This window comes from Ahaetulla prasina, chromosome 7 (genome assembly GCF_028640845.1).
Source record: "Ahaetulla prasina isolate Xishuangbanna chromosome 7, ASM2864084v1, whole genome shotgun sequence".
Taxonomy (NCBI): domain Eukaryota; kingdom Metazoa; phylum Chordata; class Lepidosauria; order Squamata; family Colubridae; genus Ahaetulla; species Ahaetulla prasina.
The window spans coordinates 84134094-84155003 of NC_080545.1; the positions used below are offsets into that span (position 1 = coordinate 84134094).

A 20910-nucleotide genomic window follows, 5' to 3' on the forward strand; every position below is an offset into this window, starting at 1 on the left:
TATATATATATATATATATATATATATATATTTGTTTTCTGAGGTTCTCACGGGTGTTTGTATGTAGGTCTTTGGTTGTTCGGGTTTTCTCCGTGTAAAATTGGAAATGTCTTGGCAACGTTTCGAAGTCTCATTCGTCATCTTCAGGCTTCAGCTTTGTGCTTCTGGGAGCAATGTGTGATCGCAGCTGTGTGATCGCAGCAAAAAAGGAAGAAACAGCTGCGATCACATATTGCTCCCAGAAGCACGAAGCTGAAGCCTGAAGATGACGAATGAGACTTTGTCAAAACGTTGCCAAGACATTTCCAATTTTACACGGGAGAAAACCCGAACAACCAAAGACCTACATATATATATATATATATATATATATATATATATATATGAAGAAGAAAAGAAAAACAATAGGACAGGAATGGTAGGCACGTTTGTGCGCTTTTGCACGCCCCTTATGGTCCTCTTAGGAATGGGGTGAGGTCAATAGTAGAAAGTTTTTGGTTAAAGCTTTTAGGATTATAGGAAGAGACCACAGAGTCAGGTAAAGTATTCCAAGCAGTGATGATTCTGTTACAGAAGTCATATTTTTTGCAATCTTTAAAAATTCTTCATCCAGTTCTAGCAACCAGCAATATTACATCGTATATACTTGCATGCACACAACATACACATGTATGGCTGCAGTATACTTCTTTATCTTTATTTATAACACGTGCTTTGAGCCTTGGCTGTCACTTTCATGCCAATTTTACAATAAAACTATAGATAAAAAAAAGACGAACCTTTGTTGTAGACATTGGTTGGAAGCTGTATATTACTGGACGTTGTGTTCACCGGCAAATTATTGAAATGCTCGTTTGGCTCCAGAATGAATTCCTTCCCAAGTGACACATAATTACCATTTTCATCCTTTTCATTAATCAAAACAGCATTGTAATAATCAAACTGGAAGTGAAGAAAAATACAAAAATGAATGAATACATAATTTTCAACAGCTAAAATTCATGCTGGACCTTACATTTCGATTTGAAATGAATTCTTGGATTCTATTAAAACCAACGGTGCTTGGTAAAAATAATTTCACCTCCAAATACAGTTGTTTTTATGGAGAAAGATCCCTAATACATCAGGCCACAAAGAATTGTGAAAAATTCAGTAAACAAATGCTTCAATTAACAAGAATAAAAAGCAAGTATGAGATTTTGGAGGGTGCCCAAATTTAGTTAGATTATTCACATTATTTTTTGGGAGAAAGAAAATAACGCAATATTAACCTTTATAATATCCATAAGGGTTCTCCTGACTTTTCTTCTTTTGGAAACAGTGGGAAACATGCAGGAGGTTATATGTGTCTTTTTCACTGAAGCCATTGCATTACAAGCAACTTAGAACTAAGGAGAAATTTCCTGACAGTTAGAGCAATTAATTAGTGGAACAACTTGCCTCCAGAAGTTGTGAATGCTCCAACACTGGAAGTTTTGAAGAAGATGTTGGATAACCATTTGTCTGAAGTGGTGTAGGGTTTCCTGCCTGGGCAGGGGGTTGGACTAGGAGACCTCCAAGGTCCCTCCCAACGCTGTTATTCTATTCTATTCTATTCTATTCTATTCTATTCTATTCTATTCTATTCTATTCTATTCTATTCTTTTTTTTATTTCTTTTTGTCACAACAGTATACACAAAAAATTGTCATAGATAAAACAACATAACTTGAAGGAAAAAAAATATAAGTAAAAAAATATGCATCAACTATATTAATTTGATATAATGAAGGGAACAATAGGACAGGAACGGTAGGCACTATTGTGCTATTATGCACGCCCCTTATAGTCCTCTTAGGAATGGGGTGAGGTCAATAGTAGACAGTTTTTGGTTGAAGATTTTGGGATTTTGAGTAGAGACTATGGAGTCAGGTAATGAGTTCCAAGCATTAACAACTCTGTTACAGAAGTCATATTTTCTGCAATCAAGTTTGAAGCGGTTGACATTTAGCTTGAATCTATTTTTTGCTCTTGTAATATTGCGATTGAAGCTGAAGTAGTCTTTTATAGGAAGGATATTGCAATAGATGATTTTGTGTGTTAAACACAGGTCATGTCGAAGTCGACGGAGTTGTAAGTTTTCTAATCCCAGGATTTCAAGTCTGTTGGTATAAGGTATTTTGTTGTTTTCGGAGGAGTGAAGAACTCTTCTAGTGAAATATTTCTGGACTTGTTCTATTGTATTTATGTCAGAGATGTGGTATGGGTTCCAGACGGATGAGCTGTATTCAAGAATAGGTCTGGCAAATGTTTTGTATGCTCTAGTTAGTAGTGTAGAGTTTTTATTCTATTCTATTCTATTCTATTCTATTCTATTCTATTCTATTCTATTCTATTCTACTCTACTCTACTCTACTCTACTCTACTCTACTCTACTCTACCCTACTCTACCCTACCCTTCCCTACCCTACCCTACCCTATTCTACTATGATTGCCACCATGGTTATTTTCAACTAATCCTTCCTCCAATTCACATATACAGTACATGGTTCTCTCCAACTTGCCCTCACTATAGTCTTGCAACTACATTAAGCCAGGAGTCAGTAGATCATGATTGAAGAGCCCATGCTTCTCCATCCTAAACAGTTAGAGGTAAAGCAGAGATGCTAGGGATGAGCAGGGATGAAGGCATAGAAAGAAAGCTCACTTTGGTATTTTTCCCATTGCTTTATGAGAAGTCGACAGGTTGGCAGATGGAAGAGAGAAGTCTTGGCAACTTAAACCTGAGAGCTCAGGAGGAAGCACTGTGGGTGGCATGCCCTCCCATGAGCAGTAATTACAAAGAGTCCATTGGAGTTGGGCTGCTAATAAATTCAAATAAATAAACAAATACACCAGTGCAGTGATGGTGAAGTTTTTAGACATCAAGTGCTCAAACTGTGCACGTGCCCATGCCCAAACTGAAAGGTGTATGCGTGCGCATGAATGCGTGTGCGCCCTGACATTGTCATGCACAAACTTAGTCGTGGACATGCATGCACATACATAGCAGAGACCTGAAGACCAGCTGGCTGTCGGGAGGCGGAGCATCCCAACACCGGGAAGTTCTTTTGTGAACTTCCGTTTCATCGTTGGCAAGGAAACAGAAGCTCACGAAAGAAATGCCATGGAGATCTGACCTGTGGCAATGGCGCATGTGCCAGCAGAGAGGGCTCTGCATCAGTGATGAAATCCAATTTTTTTTACTACCAGTTCTGTGAGCATGGCTTGGTGGCCGTGGTGGGGCTTGGTGGCGTGGCTTGGTGGGCGTGGCAGGGGAAGGGTACTGCAAAATCTCCATTCCCACCCCACTCCAGGGGAAAGATTTCAAATTCCCCATTCCCTCCCCACTCCTGGGGGAAGGATATTGCAAAATCTCCATTCCCACTCCACTCTGGGGCCAGCCAGAGGTGGTATTTGCCAGTTCCCCGAACTGCTCAAAATTTCCGCTACCGGTTCTTTAGAACCTGTCAGAACCTGCTGAATTTCACCCCTGCTCTACGTGCCACCTCTGGCACATGGGCCAAAGATTCGCCATCACGGCTGTCAGTGTTCCAGAAAAAACCCCTCGCTAAGTTAAACCCCTCGCTAAGTTAAACCCCTCGCTAAATAAAAATTAGTGAATTCCAGGGTAATGGAAAGGGACCAATTTTCTCTGTCTCCCATGTGGAGCCTGGTTTCTTTAAGTTAGAAAAAAAAGAAAGAACAAGAGGTGGAAATGGCCCTAACTTAGTTAGTGGATCAATCCATTTTTAATGTACTGCATAGTACATTATGCAAGTTTTAATGTACTGCATCGTACATTGTGGCAGCATAAGCCGTTTGAGGTGCCTCTAAGGCAAGCTGCACTGGGTGCCAGTGTGCTTCCACATCCAATTCACGGAGTTGGTTATTACCTTTAAAACCCTTCATGGCGAGGAGCCAGATTACGTGGGGAACCGTCTTGTCCTTATTTTAGTCAGACAGCGAAGTTATGTTGTAGACCCGTCGGTTAAGGAGGTTTGATTGGTGGAGTGTCAAAAGAGAGGCTTTTTTTTTTTAACTTTGTTTTTAAGTATGGATTTTATATGATTTATCATTTTATTCGTAAAGGGCTCAGAGTGTGATGGATGATAAAGAAGTTTGACAAATAAATAAACCAGTTGTGATGTCTTCAAACAACTTGTTAAGACATGTAGTATTACAATATTCTGCATCTATTCTTGGTCAACACCAGTTGGTAGTAGTCAACTAACTTGGGTAAATGTGTTGGGTGTGAACACAATTGGAGAGAATTCAATGTAGCCATCTATTTATTTTTATTTATTTATTTTGTCACAACAATATATGTAAGTATCATACAGAAAGGTTATATAGTATATAAACATATACCGTATATACTCGAATATAAACCGATCCGAGTATAAGCCGAGGTCCCCAATTTTACCCCAAAAAACTGGGGTAAACTGGGGACTCGAGTATAAGCCGAGGGAGGGAAATGAGGCAGCTACCGGTCAGGGAAAGCCTCCCTCCCTCAGCCGAGAAGGCTGGCGGCTCCCCCGCCCCGCCCTCTCACTGCACCGGCAGGGCTTCCCCGCGCTAATGCAAAAGCCCGCCAAGTTTGCACCATCCGGTATAATGTGAAAAAAAGAAGAAAAAAAAAAACTCGAGTATAAGCCGTATATACTCGAGTATAAGCCGAGGGGACGTTTTTCAGCACAAAAAACGTGCTGAAAAACTCGGCTTATACTCGAGTATATACGGTATATGAGTAAATATTAGGAAGTATAAGCATATATATATATGAAGAAGAAAAGAAAAACAATAGGACAGGAACGGTAGGCACGTTTGTGCGCTTATGCACACCCCTTATGGTCCTCTTAGGAATGGGGTGAGGTCAATAGTAGAAAGTTTTAAGATAAAGCTTTTAGGATTATGGGAAGAGACCACAGAGTCAGGTAAAGTATTCCAAACACTGATGATTCTGTTACAGAAGTCATATTTTCTACAGCAAGAAGTCATATTTTCTACAGCAAGAAGAACCTGAGATCCAGCTCATTAGGGCAAAAGTCACTGGGTAAGCGTTACAAATGAACAGAGATTTTAGCCTTGTATGTTTGATACCCTCCATTTTAGCTGAACATTTGGGCTGAATAGTTTTTAGATTTCTGTATCCAGGAATGAATCATATGCTTTGGGGGGGGGGTCCCGCTATTTGAACTTTGTGCTCTTTTCTTCTTCACATTCACTAAAAATATTCCAATTTCATTTAGTTCAATATACTTCACTTTCAATAGCTAGATTTATATTACGAGTAGAACCTGTATGTTTGCAAATCCCTGGTGAGATTAAAGTTTGCACAGTCAAGCAAGAGCAGTTTTGCCAAAATTAGTACGACCTATTCATGAATATATTTCCATAACATTGGGTCTACATAGAAAAAGTCTATTACATTTATGGCACCCATTTGATATTTTATGTTCTCTCCACACCATATGGAAACATCATTAGTTTGGCTCGGAGAAGCACCATAATGCTTTCATTCATATTTAACAGCCTCTGCCACTGTGGTCAGTTTTAATAGCATTGATTTTAATTTTAATACCATTTATAAAACATCAGTACTCCGCAATGGTTATCACTGCAGGCTGCAGCTATGGCTTTAGGTAGACTCATACTCAAAGACAGAACATTTTCAGTTCCTCAGAAAATCTAATTTTAGGCAATGACTGGTCTGTTTAAATGGGATGGTGCACATTTAACATCACAGAGAAGCATTCAAATTTGTTCCCAAAGATAAATCAATATCAGACAAAGGATCAGAAGAATGCAACACCTGGACCTACCAAGGATAACATGGCATAGAGCAGGAGTGTCAAATTGGCGACAGATGTGTCATGCACAGGCCATGCCCACCCCAGCTCTACAAAGGCAAAAAACACTGCTAAATGTCACAATATGTCATGTGACGCAATCGAATTTGACACCCATGGCATAGATGCCTTTGAAAAGCCATTGGCCAAGAATGATGGACTTGTAACCCTCCAGATGTTGAGGGACTTCATCCTCTTGTACCCCCAGTCATCTTGTCATCCATTAACATTTAGAGCAGAGGTCTCCAACCTTGGAAACTTTCAGCCTGGCGGACCTCAACTCCCAGAATCCCCCAGCCAGCAAAGCTGGGAATTGAAGTCCGCCAGGGTGAAAATTGCCAAGGTTGGAGACCTCTGATTTAAAGGACTACAGCTTCTCCATCTTGCCATAATTTGTTGGATGCTTTGGAGACAGGTTGCCCATTGTCCTGCAAGTGTTCTACATGAGACATAAATTGACTTTACAATGGATTATCTGAATTTAAATGAAGTCGTATATCTTTTACCTGTAATGATGAGTTGTACTCATGGTAAACATCTGCATCTTCTGCGGCTTCAACTAACCGCTGTAACAAAGAAAGAAAAAGGGAACCTGAGAGACCTTAAATGGAGCAACAGTAAAAGCAGCACATCTGGATGGGTACAGGTGTGTTTGAAAAAAAAAATCAAGATGGCAACTATAACTGTGCTGTCAAAAACCCAAAGGATGCTAACATTCCTATCTTCAACACAAGATAGGCATTTATGCCTATTGAAATTGTAGCTTTAAGACCAAAATGAAAGACATAGAACCGTGATGGCGAACCTATGGCACGCATGCCACAGGTGGCACGCGGAGCCATATCTGTGGGCTTGCAAGCACTGCCCTAGCTCAGCTCCAGCCCTCATGTGTGCACCGGCCAGCTGATTTTCGGGCCTTCCGGGCCCACCGGAATTCAGGAAAAGGACCATTTCCTGCCTCCGGAGGGCCTCTAAAGGGATGGGGAAGGCCATTTTTGCCCTCCCCAGGCTCCAAGAAAGCCCCTGCAGCCTTGAAAAAGTGAAAAACAAGCCTTCCAGGCCCGCTGGTAACTTTTTTGCTGTCACGTGCCAAAAGTGGGGGGAGCACGGGGGGGGGTCTCATGCACATGTGTTCACACCCATAATCCAATAACCCCCGTACTCTGCACCCACAAATGCGTGCGCCATCACTGACATAAAATCACTGAGTCCTTCGGGAGAAGGGCGGTATAAAAATCTAATAAATAAATAAATAAAATAAATAAAATACACTACATTACCTGGTTTGGGGAAACAAGGAATCTATGAACCACTGGAACATAGAAAGCTGCCTTATAGCCAATCAAATGATTACTTCATTTAATTCAATGTTATTTTTTCTGACTGGCACTGACTGGGTGGATAGGTTGTAATGTGTGTATGTGTGTTTGTGTGTGTATAAACATATACATACATATACACATACACACAAACACATACGTGTGCATGTGTGTATGTGTGTATGTAGAGAGAGAAAAAAAGAAGTTCTATCATTGAATTATTTCTTACCAAATCAAAACCCATACTTTATATAGTGGTATATTATACTGTGTTTAGAAATCACTGTGTATTTGCTTTTCTTTCTTTTTCCTATTTCCAAGTAGATAAAATCTGGGAGCCAAGTAATCCTTACCTCAACAGCTTCTACTTTTCTATATAGCATCTTTGCCATTTCTTTAGAGAATAACTTTACCAGCTCCAAGCCATCCACTTCTTTGATCTTTAGATTTGGTTCCACATCTTTATACTTCTATCAAACAAACAGAAGAGCAAAGTCACATCTGAGATTTTCAGTAGCCACAATCTGGACTCTAGTGAACAACGATTTTAAAAATTGCTCATGCATCAAGTTAAAATAGTATTCATAGACCTGAGATACAATGATGACCTTAAACCACTACTAACATCTTTTTCCGACTTCAGAATTTCAACTTCACCTCTTTTGGTTCTGAGAAAGCTTAGGAATTCATGGATGTCAGACCAACCATGGATCTGTCTGAGATCATCTATTTTTATCAATGATCACAAGCGAGCAAAGGATGGCACTCCAGCTGTTTTACCCACCCTTGTACCCTCTCCCCTTGTCTTTAACTCTTTCTTTCGCTTCATATTTTCATGGTGAGAAGGGAGTCACTGTGCAGAAGGATGTGAAGGATGATAACAAGATACAAAGTGCCTTGACTTTGGAAAGAAAACCTAAGAGATGGGAGCATGGGTAATTTGTAATCCCAAATTACAAATCACCCATATCTGCTTCTTAGGAAGTATTGTAAAACTACCTTCACAGCATCTTATTTAGAGTAGCAGCTGATGTACAAGATAACCATCAGCTCCAGATCTCCACAAATAACATGGCCTAGCAAGGGCACAGTTATAAGCTCAGATAGCTGTAACACTGCTTTGTGGAAGAAGCCATCATTAAAAGGAAAACGAATAGTGAGATGAATACTCAAGGATTTCATGTATCCTGTTTTACTCTTCTTTAGAGAAAGCAGTGAAGGATATGATGAGTAGCAAGCACCTTAAGAATAAGGAAGGGAAGAGGAGGTCAGACAAAAATAGAAATGAGCCTCCATTCCAATAGGCTGGATGGAAGCTGGTAGCTTCACCTGGCGGGATTAGCAACATGCAGGTTTTGCAGGATTAAAGACAGTCGGTCTCTCCCATCCACGCTGGTGCTAATAAACAGAATTAAGGAGGAGGTGAAGCTGATGACAGAGGTTAGCTGATTGACTGCCAAGCAGCAGTGTTAGTGAGTGATAGTTTAGCGCTGATATGAAGAGCCAGTTTCATCTAGTGCTCAGGCACCAGTCTATAAATTGAGAGGCTATGAATTCTAGTCCCATCTTAGACATGACCAGCAGCTGGGTGACTTTGGGCCAATCATTCTTTCTCAGTCCAAACCATCTCATAGCATCGTTGTTATGAGGAAATAGGAACAGGAAGAATATGAAGTATGCTTGCCATCTGGAGTGTTTTTTTTTAAAATAAATAAATAAATACAGAAAATAAATAAAAGGGAAATAATAAATAAATAAATAAATAAACATAGGCAGAGGGCTGAGCAGAGTAGCAAGTTTACAATTTATATCCAAGCTGTCCTGCTTTCCCCCCACCCCCCACCCCCGCTTAAAGTCTGTAGATATGTCATGCCTGCACAGCAGTTCAGCCCTGCTAGTATTTCAAAGAGTTTAATCAGCAGAATGAGATGATCCCATCACAAATATGCATGCTGCGTGCCTGGCACTCTTGCTTTGTGCTTTGTGCTTCTGATTTGTACAGTACATCTCAAAAGCCAAGCACTATTAGCAATGATGAAACAGCAATAACTGAGGGGAGACTGTTTCTCAACAGGTATATTGACGAACGATAGCTAACATTTTGTTCCTACAAAAGGGATGAATAAGACCTGTATAATTTGAAACATGCCTAATTTGAAGTGTTCTTAATACAATATGTTCAGGGTCAGGATGAAAAGAAATGGTTTCTCCTTGTTTGCAGAGAAACACATTTGTGAACACCTCTAATTAGCTAATGCTAGGTAATCCCATAAAGGTACTTACTGCTCTCCTAATCAGAGCGCCTTCTTCAACCTTGAAAACACTTCTGTTGGTCTATGTCTGTAAGACAGAGACCTGATAGGAAGCAGATTCCAAAACTGGGAATCTTCTAACATAATACTACAAAATGTAGCTAGATTAACAAACATTCAAAACATGGACTTTTTCCAGACAGAGTTCCAAATGCCTTAAGGCACGGTAAACTAAACTGGTCTGTCTTTTTCTTTTTAAAAAACGATACAACTGGTGCAGTGGTGGGATTCAAGTAATTCAACAACCGATTCTCTGCCCTAATGAGTTCTTCCAATGACCAGTTTGCCAAACTGCTCAGAAAGTTAACAACCAGTTCTCCCGAAGTGGTGCGAACTGGCTGAATCCCACCACTGAACTGGTGGAATAAGAGCTACATATAGAGGAGGAAACCATTCTGGACCCCTTCAATCCTCATTCAACTTTAGTGGACAACATTGTTGGGTTCTACTGCTATAACCATCCTAAGAGTAAGGGCAATTTACCAGTGGAAGAGCTTGCCTTCAGACATTGTGGGGATTTCATCACTGGAGGTTTTAAAGAAGAGACTGGACAGCCACCTATCTGAAATGGTACAGGGTCCCCTTCTTGAGCAAGGGATTGGATTAGAAAGTCTCTTCCAGCTCTATTCTGATTGAAAGATGTCTATGTCTGAGCATCAGAGGTTTTCGCTAGTCATTTTCTTTTCTTTGTGCATAGTTTTATATACGCTAATGGTAGTAACAGGGGTCACTTAGGCCATTACTCAAATTTGAAGGCTAGCAGACAGATATTTAAGGACACATCTCTTTGATAGTCTAGTCTTATCATAAATAAATACTTAGAACAGAAAACCAAAGCTGTAAGCCAAATAACATATGACCCCAGTTCAACTTTTAGTTCTTTTTTTTCTTGCTTGTGCAACTCAATGGACTGTTCATTTCTTCAGGATGATATTATTGCATTTATTTGCCTCCCATCTTGTATCCGACGACTCTGGGGGGGCTTATTGTTACAGCCAAGCCTGGTCTTCGATTCTCGGATTCTTTGCATCTAATCTTGGTTATTATAGCCCTGCCAGTTATCTAGTTTACTTTTCTTGAAAGCTGAAAAGTTTCAAGCATTACATGTAATCTTTCCTCATAGAGAGATGCAACAATTTATGTACCTTTGATCTCTGAAGTTGCTCCTTTCCATGTCTTTCATGCTATACTTTTCCATATGGTGGTGAGAATTACCATATTTTTTGCACTATAAGATGCACTTCCCCACCCCCAAAAAAGTGGGTGGAAATGTCTGTGCGTCTTATGGAGCAAATATTGCATCACAGACTGGGCTGTGGCAGAAACGGGAGAGAGGGTTGGTGCAGAGGCGACAGGCAGCAGTGGTGAACAGGCTGTTGCTGCTGCCACCACTGCCACCTATTCCCCGCAGCCGCCATTCGCTACTTGGATATGGACGGTTGGATCAGCCTCCCAGAATACCACCAATCAGCTGTTCGCGGAAGAGGCAACACCCGGGAGGCCAATTCAACCTCTGATAGGCGGTGGTGGCAATAGGTGGCAGCAGTAACAGAATAGGAGAAAAAAATCCACTGTGGGAACAGCCTCACCTATGGGAAATTTCTTCCGTAGCTTCAAGAGCTTTTGTCTGAAACAATATAGCAGCCCCCGAACCTGGCCCCATGCCCGAAAGTGACTCCAAGAGTGAGGGGGCTTACCTTGGGAGCACTGATTCCTTTGGCCCGGCTCCAGGAGCCAGAACCAGACCAGTCGGAGGACGTAATGAGGCCATCATCCCCTGATTCCTCCCTTCCCCAGGCTACGCCTTCAGACCCAGCTGATAATAATAATAATCAAGCTTGGATCGATCCGCGCTTCAGAAGATTAGAGAGGCGGTGTCATCAAAGGGAAGGGTGGGGCAGGAGCCACACCTCACAGGATATATAAGGAGCTTTGGGACTGCTCTCATTCCACGGGAAGCAAAAATTAGCTGAACCATCTCAAAGAGAGCTGAAAGTCTTACTCTGTGAGTCATTTGTTTGAACCTTGGCAGGCAGCTGTGATTTCTCTGCCAGGACTGATAAGAGCCTTGAATCCACTGGCTGAAGGCCAGACCGTTGCTCCGAAGTGGGGAAGGAGACAGAACAGTGAACCTATGACACACGTGCCAGAAGTAGCACGCACAGCCATCTCTCTGGGCACACCAGTTATCGCCCATTGCTCTTCTGGGTTCCGGTGCGCACATGCATGCTAGCCAGCTGGTCTTCACACACACGCACGCAGGAAACCAGAAGACCAGGTATGTAACATGTACAGCATGTTACAAAAGGCAACCAAAGATAAGTCTTAAAAGGTTTAGAAAAAGCCATGCCAGATTTTCGTGGCTGAAACAAAACAATTTTTTGTTTTCTTGTTTTCCTCCCCAAAAGCTAGGTGCATCTTATGGACCAGAGCATCTTATGGGCCAAAAAATATGGTATATACAGTGGTGGGATTCAGCCAGTTCGCACCACTTCAGGAGAACTGGTTGTTAACCTTCTGAGCAGTTTGGCAAACTGGTTGTTGGAAGAAATCATTAGGGCAGAGAACCGGTTGTTAAATTACGTGAATCCCACCACTGGGTATATATAATGTTGCAAATTGGTTATATTGATTATTTTAAACACCCCCCCCCCTTCTTAATGAATCCCAACAAAAATATTTTGAATTCTGGGCTGATATATACATGAGACAGTACTAACAGTTTAACTCCATTAGAGTACAAAGTATATGAAGTTAGGATCCTTGCTGATTTTTCTACACTTCTGGTACAGAACCCAGCTTGAGGATATATTACACTGTATAGTTAGTTATATAAGATCAGCAGTCCCTAAAATTATTCAAGAAATTGTTCATTACTAACTGAAAAAAATGTGATTAAAGCCACCCTTCAGCAAAAGATTTATTAAAATTAAATGAACTTCATCTGGAAGTGTTTGGTTGGAAGATGTTTCCCTGCAGGGAACTGTTTTTCTTAATTTTAGTTCCATTAATCACGTGAAGATCATCAGTCTATGCTCTCCATTTCATATATGAATGGAATCGAGACCTTTTAAATAGAACAAATAAATTGGTCTGCCACCATGCTGTTTTGGACCCAAGACATATCTTACTAACCCTCCATTTGGTTACACAAAATGCATAAAAGAAATTGCTTTGAAATGAAAAAAAAAATGCTGGGCTGTTTAAGAAAACATACCGTACATGCTGGTGCTGCAGCAAATGTCTTAATGATTAGGGGTTTTGATTTGCTGTCGTGAAGTGATGACCAAAGAGAAATGTGCGAAGATGATGTAGTGTCATATATTATTTCCTTTAGGCCAGTGGCCTCCAACCTTTTGGGTACCAGGGACCAGTTCCATGGAAAAAGGTTTTTCTGTAGACTGGATGGGGCGTCGCTTGTTTGCATGGCCTGGTTTTTGATATGCCGCGGACTGCTGCCGGCCCATGGACCGGGGGTTGGGAACGCCTGCCCTAGGCTTCCTAAGTGGGGTGCCTTAATTGGGCAGCAGAGAAAGGGAGTGATTGGCTTAGAAAAGGAAGTTTGATGGGAACCATATTTCCAATCACTTTCAGGCAGGAGCGAAAATCAGCAGGTTCTGACAGGTTCTGGAGAACTGGTAGTGGAAAATTTGAGTAGTTCGGAGAACCGGCAAATACCATCTCTGGCTGGCCCCAGAGTGGGGTGGGAATAGGGATTTTGCAACATCCTTCCCCCAGGAGTGGGGAGGGAATGGGGATTTTGCAGTATCCTTCCCCTGGAGTGGGGTGGGAATGGAGATTTTGCAGTATCCTTCCCCTGGAGTGGGGTGGGAATAGAGATTTTGCAGTATCCTTTTCCTGCCACACCCACCAAGTCACGCCCACCAAGGCACACCACGCCCACCAAGCCATGTCCATAGAACCGGTAGTAAAAAAATGTGAATTCCACCACTGCTTTCAGGATGAAGGAGACAAAGAAATTGAAAGGGTTTCTCAATCAATTTTTCAATCACTGCTCTGGCAGCATTGATTCTTACACTGTCCAATTCAAGAAGTTTTCTGCTCTTGTCTTGAATAGATTGTGTCCAAATGATTAATTGGTTTTGAGGGACATTAAAAAGTTCAAATGGGATATTTTTATGTTGTTATGTACAAAAGTAGCAAGAATCAAAGATCCAACACCTATAACCCAGCAAAAGCAACGGTACCATAAAGGAGAGCTTGTTCTTTCATGTTGCCAGAATTCATCGAGTAAGACAAGGATAAATATTACAGCATGTCCACCCACATTACAATAGAGTCAGATAGTTCACCATTCAAAGTTACAACAATACTGAAAAAAGTGACTTGTGATCATTTTTCACACTTACGACCATTGTGACATCCCCATGGCCACATGAGCAAAATTCAGGCACTTGGCAATTGATTCATATTTATAATAGTTGGCGTGTCCCAAAGTTTTGTGATCATCTTTTGTGACCACCTGAGAAGTAAAGCCAATGGGGAAGTCAGATTGATTTAACAACCATGTTACTAACTTAACAACTGCAGTGATTCACTTAACAAATGTGGCAAAAAACTCACTTAGCCAATAGCAAAAGCACCCAGACTTATATACCGCTTCACAGTGCTTTGCAGCCCTCTCTAAGTAGTTTACAGAGTCAGCATATTGCCCCCAGCAATCTGGGTCCTTATTTTACCCACCTTGGAAGGATGGAAGGCTGAGTCAACCCTGAGGTGGTGAGACTCGAACTGCCAAACTGCTGGCAACTGGCTGTCAGCAGAAGTAGCCTGCAGTATTGCATTCTAAGCACTACATCACCACAGCTCTTCTCTCACTTAGCAACATAAATTTTGGGCTTGTATTTGTAAGTCAAGGACTACCTGTGTGTGTGTATGTGTGTGTGGGTTTTTTTTGTACGTTTTCACAGGTATGTAGGTCTTGGCTTATTCGGGTCTTTTCCCATGTAAGGTTGAGAGTATTTTGGCAATGTTTCGACGAGGTACAACAAATACAACCCCCCCCTCCAAACACATCCTAGATCTGACCAACCATTGCCTAACCAACACATACTTCATCCACAATGGACAAAGATACAGATAGAAGGAGCACCCATGGGATCACCCCTCTCACCGTCATCGCAAACCTATACACGGAATACTTTGAAACCAATGCTTTAGATAAATCTGAACACAAACCCAAACTCTGGCTTAGATACATAGATGACACTTTCGTAATTTGGCCACACAGAAAGAAAAAACTGGACAACTTCCTCACACATCGCAACAGCCTACACCCCAAAATACAATTTACTATGGAAATAGAAGCTAACAACCAACTCCCCTTTCTGGACCTCCTAATCTACAAAAAACCCAATGGCTCCTTAAGACACATCATCTATGTTCTGTCTTCCTTCGCCTCCGTCCGAGTGATGGCTTAATTAGCCGGCACTATCAGCTCTGACAGCAGAATAGCGAGGGTCTGCCAAGTGTCTCTGTTATCTCCCTCGATGCTGATGAGTCACCCAGGAACAAACTTCAGCTCTTAGTTAATCAGTTGATTTGCCTGCTACGAAGAGGCACAGCAGCTCTGGCTGCCTTTATATCCTGTGGGGTGTGGCTCCATGACTCAGCACTTACTAGGCCTGCCCCACCCCTGCTTCTGTTGTTCCCTCCTCTCCTGCCTACGAAACCTAGGGTCCAACCAAGCCTGATTGCCATCAGCTGTGTTTGAAGGCGTGGCCTGGGTGGGAAAAGTCAGGGGATGGAGGCCTCATTATCTCTTCCACCTGGCCAGTCTCTGGCTCCTGGAGCTGAGCCAGGGAAGCCTGTGCTCCCGAGGTAAGTCCTGACGGCCCTTCCCCCTCACTTTCGAAGTCACTTTCTGGCAGGAGGCCCGGCTCCAAGTCACTTTCTGGCAGGAGGCCCGGCTCAGGGGGCGCAGACACAACACTCTATCAGAAAAAAACACACACCAACCGCTACTTAAACACACAATCACATCACCACCCTGCACAGATCAACTCCATAGCCAAGACTCTCATCTCCAGAACCAAACGCCTAGGTGACAAAGACCACCTGGAAACTGAATTACACACTCTCACAAACATATTACTCTCTAACGGACTGCAAAGAAATACAATTACCAACCTAATCCAAAGAGAGACACCGCCCAAGAACCAAGACACAGAACAAAACAACAGCATCGCTGTCCTCCCATACATCAAAGGCACCACAAATAAAATCAGCAAAGTTCTCCACAAACACAACATCAAGACAGCCTTCTGCACAGACCAAAAAATAGTCAACATCTTAAGAAACCCCAAAGACAAGATCCAGCTAGAAAACCAAGGAGTCTATGAAATATCATGCCCAGCAACATATATTGGACAAACTAATAGGAGAATAAATGCATGCATCGCAGAACACAAGAACGCAGTCAGAAAAGAAGAAAAAACGTACTCCCTTTTCCAGCACCTTAAAACCACAGGACATGAAATTGATTTTGAAGGAACCAAAATAATCTCCAAAATTGAACACTACAACAAGAGAATAATTATGGAAGCCATTGAAATAGAGAAAAAACCCCACACCATGAACAAATGTGATGATACCTCCCGCCTACCAGACATCTGAAAACTAGCCCTAGTCAACAAATGAGTCCCAGCCACGAAAAGATACCGGACCCAGGATAACACACGACACCACCACCAATCATCCTCACCAGATTCAAACCCAAACCCATCCCACAAACGAAACACAACCACCATCCAGAAGCCAGACCCCGCTGGCACCAACGGCTGCTGCGCCCCCCTCCGATCCCCACACAAAGCAAACTGGCACATGCCATGAACACATGACAAGACCTCAAACTCGGAGCCAAACCAAAACCCGAGATGCTGCATCACAGCCATCTGCTCAGGACATTACATCACAGAGCCCAAGAGGCCACAACACCAAAGCTCAGGACGTTACAAAACAACCACCCACCCAGGATGTTATAGCACAAGACTCAGAGGTAACATTCCAGAACTCAGGGCGTTTCCACACAGCCCATTACCACTACAGGAGATCACATCCCCAGAATTCAGGACGTTTCCACACAGCCCATTACCACTACAGGAAGTCACATTCCCAGAACTCAGGACGTTTCCACACAGCTCATTACCCAGGTTGTTAAAACACAAAAGACTAATGGGCACACAATTAGGACCATATCCACACAGGATGCTATGAAACAGCCGACTAATCTGCAAACACCCACTTCACCTACCAATCAAGATGCAACCACACAGTGAACCAACCCTCTTACAGCAACAAAGCCTACACTCCACACCTCCCCACCAGTATTTATAGAGAGACGGCAGCTCCGACCACGTTTTGCTTGCACAAGCACGAAGCCATAAGCACCAGCCTGAAGATAACGAGTGAGACCTTGTTGAAAATCGCCAAGATACTCTCAACCTATAAGGGCCGGTTTAGCTCACGCTGGTAAAGCCTGTTATTAAGAACACAGTAGCCTGCAATTACTGCAGGTTCGAGCCCGGCCCAAGGTTGACTCAGCCTTCCATCCTTTATAAGGTAGGTAAAATGAGGACCCAGATTGTTGGGGGGGGCAATAAGTTGACTTTGTAAAAATATACAAATAGAATGAGACTATTGCCTTATACACTGTAAGCCGCCCTGAGTCTTCGGAGAAGGGCGGGGTATAAATGTAAACAAAAAAAAAAAAAAACCTGACAAGGGAAAAGACCCGAATACGCCAAGACCTACACACACACACACACACACACACACACACACACACACACACACACACACACTGATTTGTGTTAATAATAAAGTGCCACTTGTAAAACAAATTCTTGTTGGAAACCCTTGTTCTTCCTTCACAGGAAAAAGGGGCATGTTTGAGGAAATGGATCTTATTGCCTAAAACATCACATCTACAAAGGATAGGGCTGAGCTAACATGAATGGCTCTATTTGAAGAAGAATGCTTTGGAATGTATCCGCCCAGCATTGCAAGTTTTGGAATGGGGCAAAAGATGTCCACATATTCCAAAGAAGAGTAAGCATGCCCCATTGTCACCCAATTCTGTCTGGTTATATTGTATTAAATAGGTAGTCCTCAACTTAAAGACCATAATGGAGCCCAATATTTTCATTGCTACGCAGGATAGTTGTTAAGTGAGTTGTACTTCGTTTTATGACCTTCGTTCAGCAAATCACTGCGATTGTTAAGTGAGCCATGCAGTTGTTAAGCAAATCCAGCTTTTTCCATCTACTTTGTCTATCAGAAGACATGATCAAATTTTGATCACGTGACCATGATGATAACCACTTGCAAAAGCTTTCTTGGGTAGGTCTGGGAGCCAAGAACACCCAAGGAAATCTCGTGTATGTGTGTGTGTGTGTTTGTGTATTCAACCATAATCCCTTCCAAGACAATTTAGAAATTTAATTTAACATTTTCATAAGAACATTGTGAAATACCAAGGAGAAAAAAATATCTCATGAAAAAACACTGAAGTAAAACCAGAGAAGATCTTACACCAAACATGGTTATTCCAATAGCTGGTGAACAAAATATATTTTTAGAGGATAATTTGGGTATAGTAGGAAGTTCACTAAACATTTTATTAACTGAATTAAATTTTGCAGATAATAATTTTCTTATTCTATCCATTTTTATACTTCAGAGGTTATAAAAACCAACAGAGCACCTCTACATCTTCTGATAAAATTAATTTTCATATATTCAGCCACAGCCAGCATATCTCATACTTTTGGTTTTAATCTGAAAAGAAATTCATTTGCTAAACCAACGATCTTTTGAACTGTCCGCTGTTTTGAATTTCCCATGCAAAGGTCAAGATTTATATACTGGAATAAAAAACCTTCCCCATCAGATGCTCTGCTGGTAATGCCAATATACAGTGTCTGTTGATGAATATGGATTTCAGAAAGAACCCAAAGAATTCTGATGAATAGATAAACATCCTGATACTTCTATAATGGATTTTTTTTAAGAGAGCAGGAAAAACAACAACCCATTTAGATTATATTCTATGATTTGGGTAGGAGTATTTACAAAAATATGCAGCATATGTTACTTACCTTCTGTAATAAGAGAGAGCCAGAATATTTTGTGACAATATAATATAAATCCTCACCAAAGGAGTCAGCCCAGGACTTCACTCTATGCAAAGGGGGAAAAAAACAACAACATAGTCACTAGTTATTTCCAAGTCTCTAGGAGTGGGTTCATGGGGTCAGGGTGGCAGCTACATCCTTGCAATCAAAGCTCTATCCCTTTTTTAAGATGAATTTTAAAAGCTAAGGAGCAGAGGTGGGTTTCAGCAGGTTCTGACCCGTTCTGGGTAGTTTGGAGAACCGGCAATAAAAATTCTGACCGGCCCCGCCCACATCTATTCTCTGCCTCCCAAGTCCCAGATGATTGGGGGGAAAATGGGGATTTTGCAGTAAGCTTCCCCTGGAGTGGGGTGGGAATGGAGATTTTACAGTATCCTTCCCCTGCCACGCCCACCAAGTCATGCCACACCCACCAAGCCACATCCGCAGAACCAGTAGTAAAAATTTTTTGAAACCCACCGCTGCTAAGCAGGAGGCTAAAACCATGCACTCAAAGCCCTGCTGCATGTAAAAAGCGGGTGGTGGGGTTCTGTTTTGATACCCCTCTTTGATACTCCTGCATGCCATTCAGCCAATTAAGTAGGAATGAGCAATATATTGCAACTTGTCAGCTCCAGATGTTGAGAAACCACTCTAGCGAGGCAAGCAATTTGGGAATGCTTACTGATTGGATGTCTCATTGTCCGTCAGCCTACTTACTTGCCTCTGAGCCCAGTCTATAGATGGTGGCATTGTACAGGAGGAAAAGAGAAGTAAGTGGAGCTTGCCATTCCTTCTCTACTCTCTTATCCCTACTGAGGTGGGGCATATGACAAAAGAGAGAAGATCAGGACCATCAGGTGTTCTGCTGTTCAACAGTGGGGCAATGGTAGGCCTTGATAGGACTGAGACATGTTGTATTGCACTTAGTCTCTGCAAGACTGCAACTGAGGGCAAAAAGTTGTCTGAGTCTATCAGTCACCATCCATCAACAAAGCTTTGCTACAATATGGTTGCAAACATTTATGAGCGTCCTAAATTGGTCTGTGTAATTTAACACGGTTGCTGATATGTATGTGTTCTTCGCACCAGGAATGATAGCTAGCTGATACAATCTGGTTTGTGAGAGCTGACTAAAATTATTACACACATTTCAACTTTTGCACAGGTTTTAGCTCCTCCATGTAGGACAGAAATGGAAGTCCAGATTAAATTGTTTGCACAGTATTTACTCTGTGTGTGGTGAATTAATATCTTAACTCTAATTGTATTGGTTATCCTGAGACTTGAACACCTAATGAAAAATACATCTTCTATTGATCTGTGTTAGTAGAACTTGGTGTGTACAACTGTGGTTTTATGGATGAAGATTTATTCTACATTTTATAGATACATATGCCTATTTAATTCAATAGGACTGTAGACCGAAAATTATATACTACTTCAACTCAGTTTTAGACAGGGAAGAATGGAATGTGTTTAGAATTTAAGCTGGTGCCTCATAAATAGTAAAGCCTTTAACACTGTTTAATTATCTCTGTACCATATAAGGACAAATGTTCTCTCTAAACATTCCTGTTTTCGCCATCTACACTTAAGATGAATATCAAACTAGATTTTCCTCACGTCTTCAGTTTTCTCCAGGGACAATTTTTCTTTGTTAAGCAATACCATTCAGCTCAAAGAGAATTATTTTTTGTCAGGCTCACAACCTAAGACCACTGAGTTCCTCAAAAGTTTCACTCTAGTTTTAGTTAAATTACATTATTTAGAGCATGTTCTTGCTCTATTTGTGATATCAAGACAGGAGAAAATTCAGTCCCAAGCGATATCTTTGTGATTTAGTACTACATAATCCTGATCTAACTGGTTTTGTTGGGATTTATTATTTTTTAAAATCAATCTTTGTGTGTGTGTGTGGAGAAAATAGCTCTTTTTAAAAAGATGCACTGGTCCATAGTGATTATTAACTACTTCAGTATTTTCCACGTTGAAGAGCGAATCAGTCAAATTACTGTCAGAAACAGTTATAGTCTAACAGAGATAATAATCCTGGTTCACACGTATCCTTTCATCCCCAGCTTATGAATGAAACGATCTTACATTGTCACCAAGCATACCAGTATATAAATAGGATTTCTCCACTTAAGCTGACCTTATTCAAGATATGCTTAATCTCTAACAGTTTGGCACCCTTTATCTTGGAGGCAAAGTCAGCTGCCCTGGGTGTGATTAGAGTGTGTTTTAAGGGTCAGGTGATGCAGGCATGCACGTCT

General features: G+C 41.5%; 1 protein-coding gene across 1 annotated transcript in view; it reads right to left on the reverse strand.

The window, feature by feature from the left end:
- Nucleotides 1-18695, reverse strand: part of CACNA2D4 (calcium voltage-gated channel auxiliary subunit alpha2delta 4) — a 179951-nt gene extending 161256 nt beyond the window's left edge. Inside the window, 4 exon segments of the mRNA XM_058190459.1 lie at nucleotides 780-942; nucleotides 6376-6435; nucleotides 7542-7658; nucleotides 18620-18695. Of these exon segments, the coding sequence (XP_058046442.1) occupies nucleotides 780-942; nucleotides 6376-6435; nucleotides 7542-7580 (262 nt within the window). The 5' untranslated portion in view covers nucleotides 7581-7658; nucleotides 18620-18695.
- Nucleotides 18696-20910: the final 2215 nt, after the last annotated feature.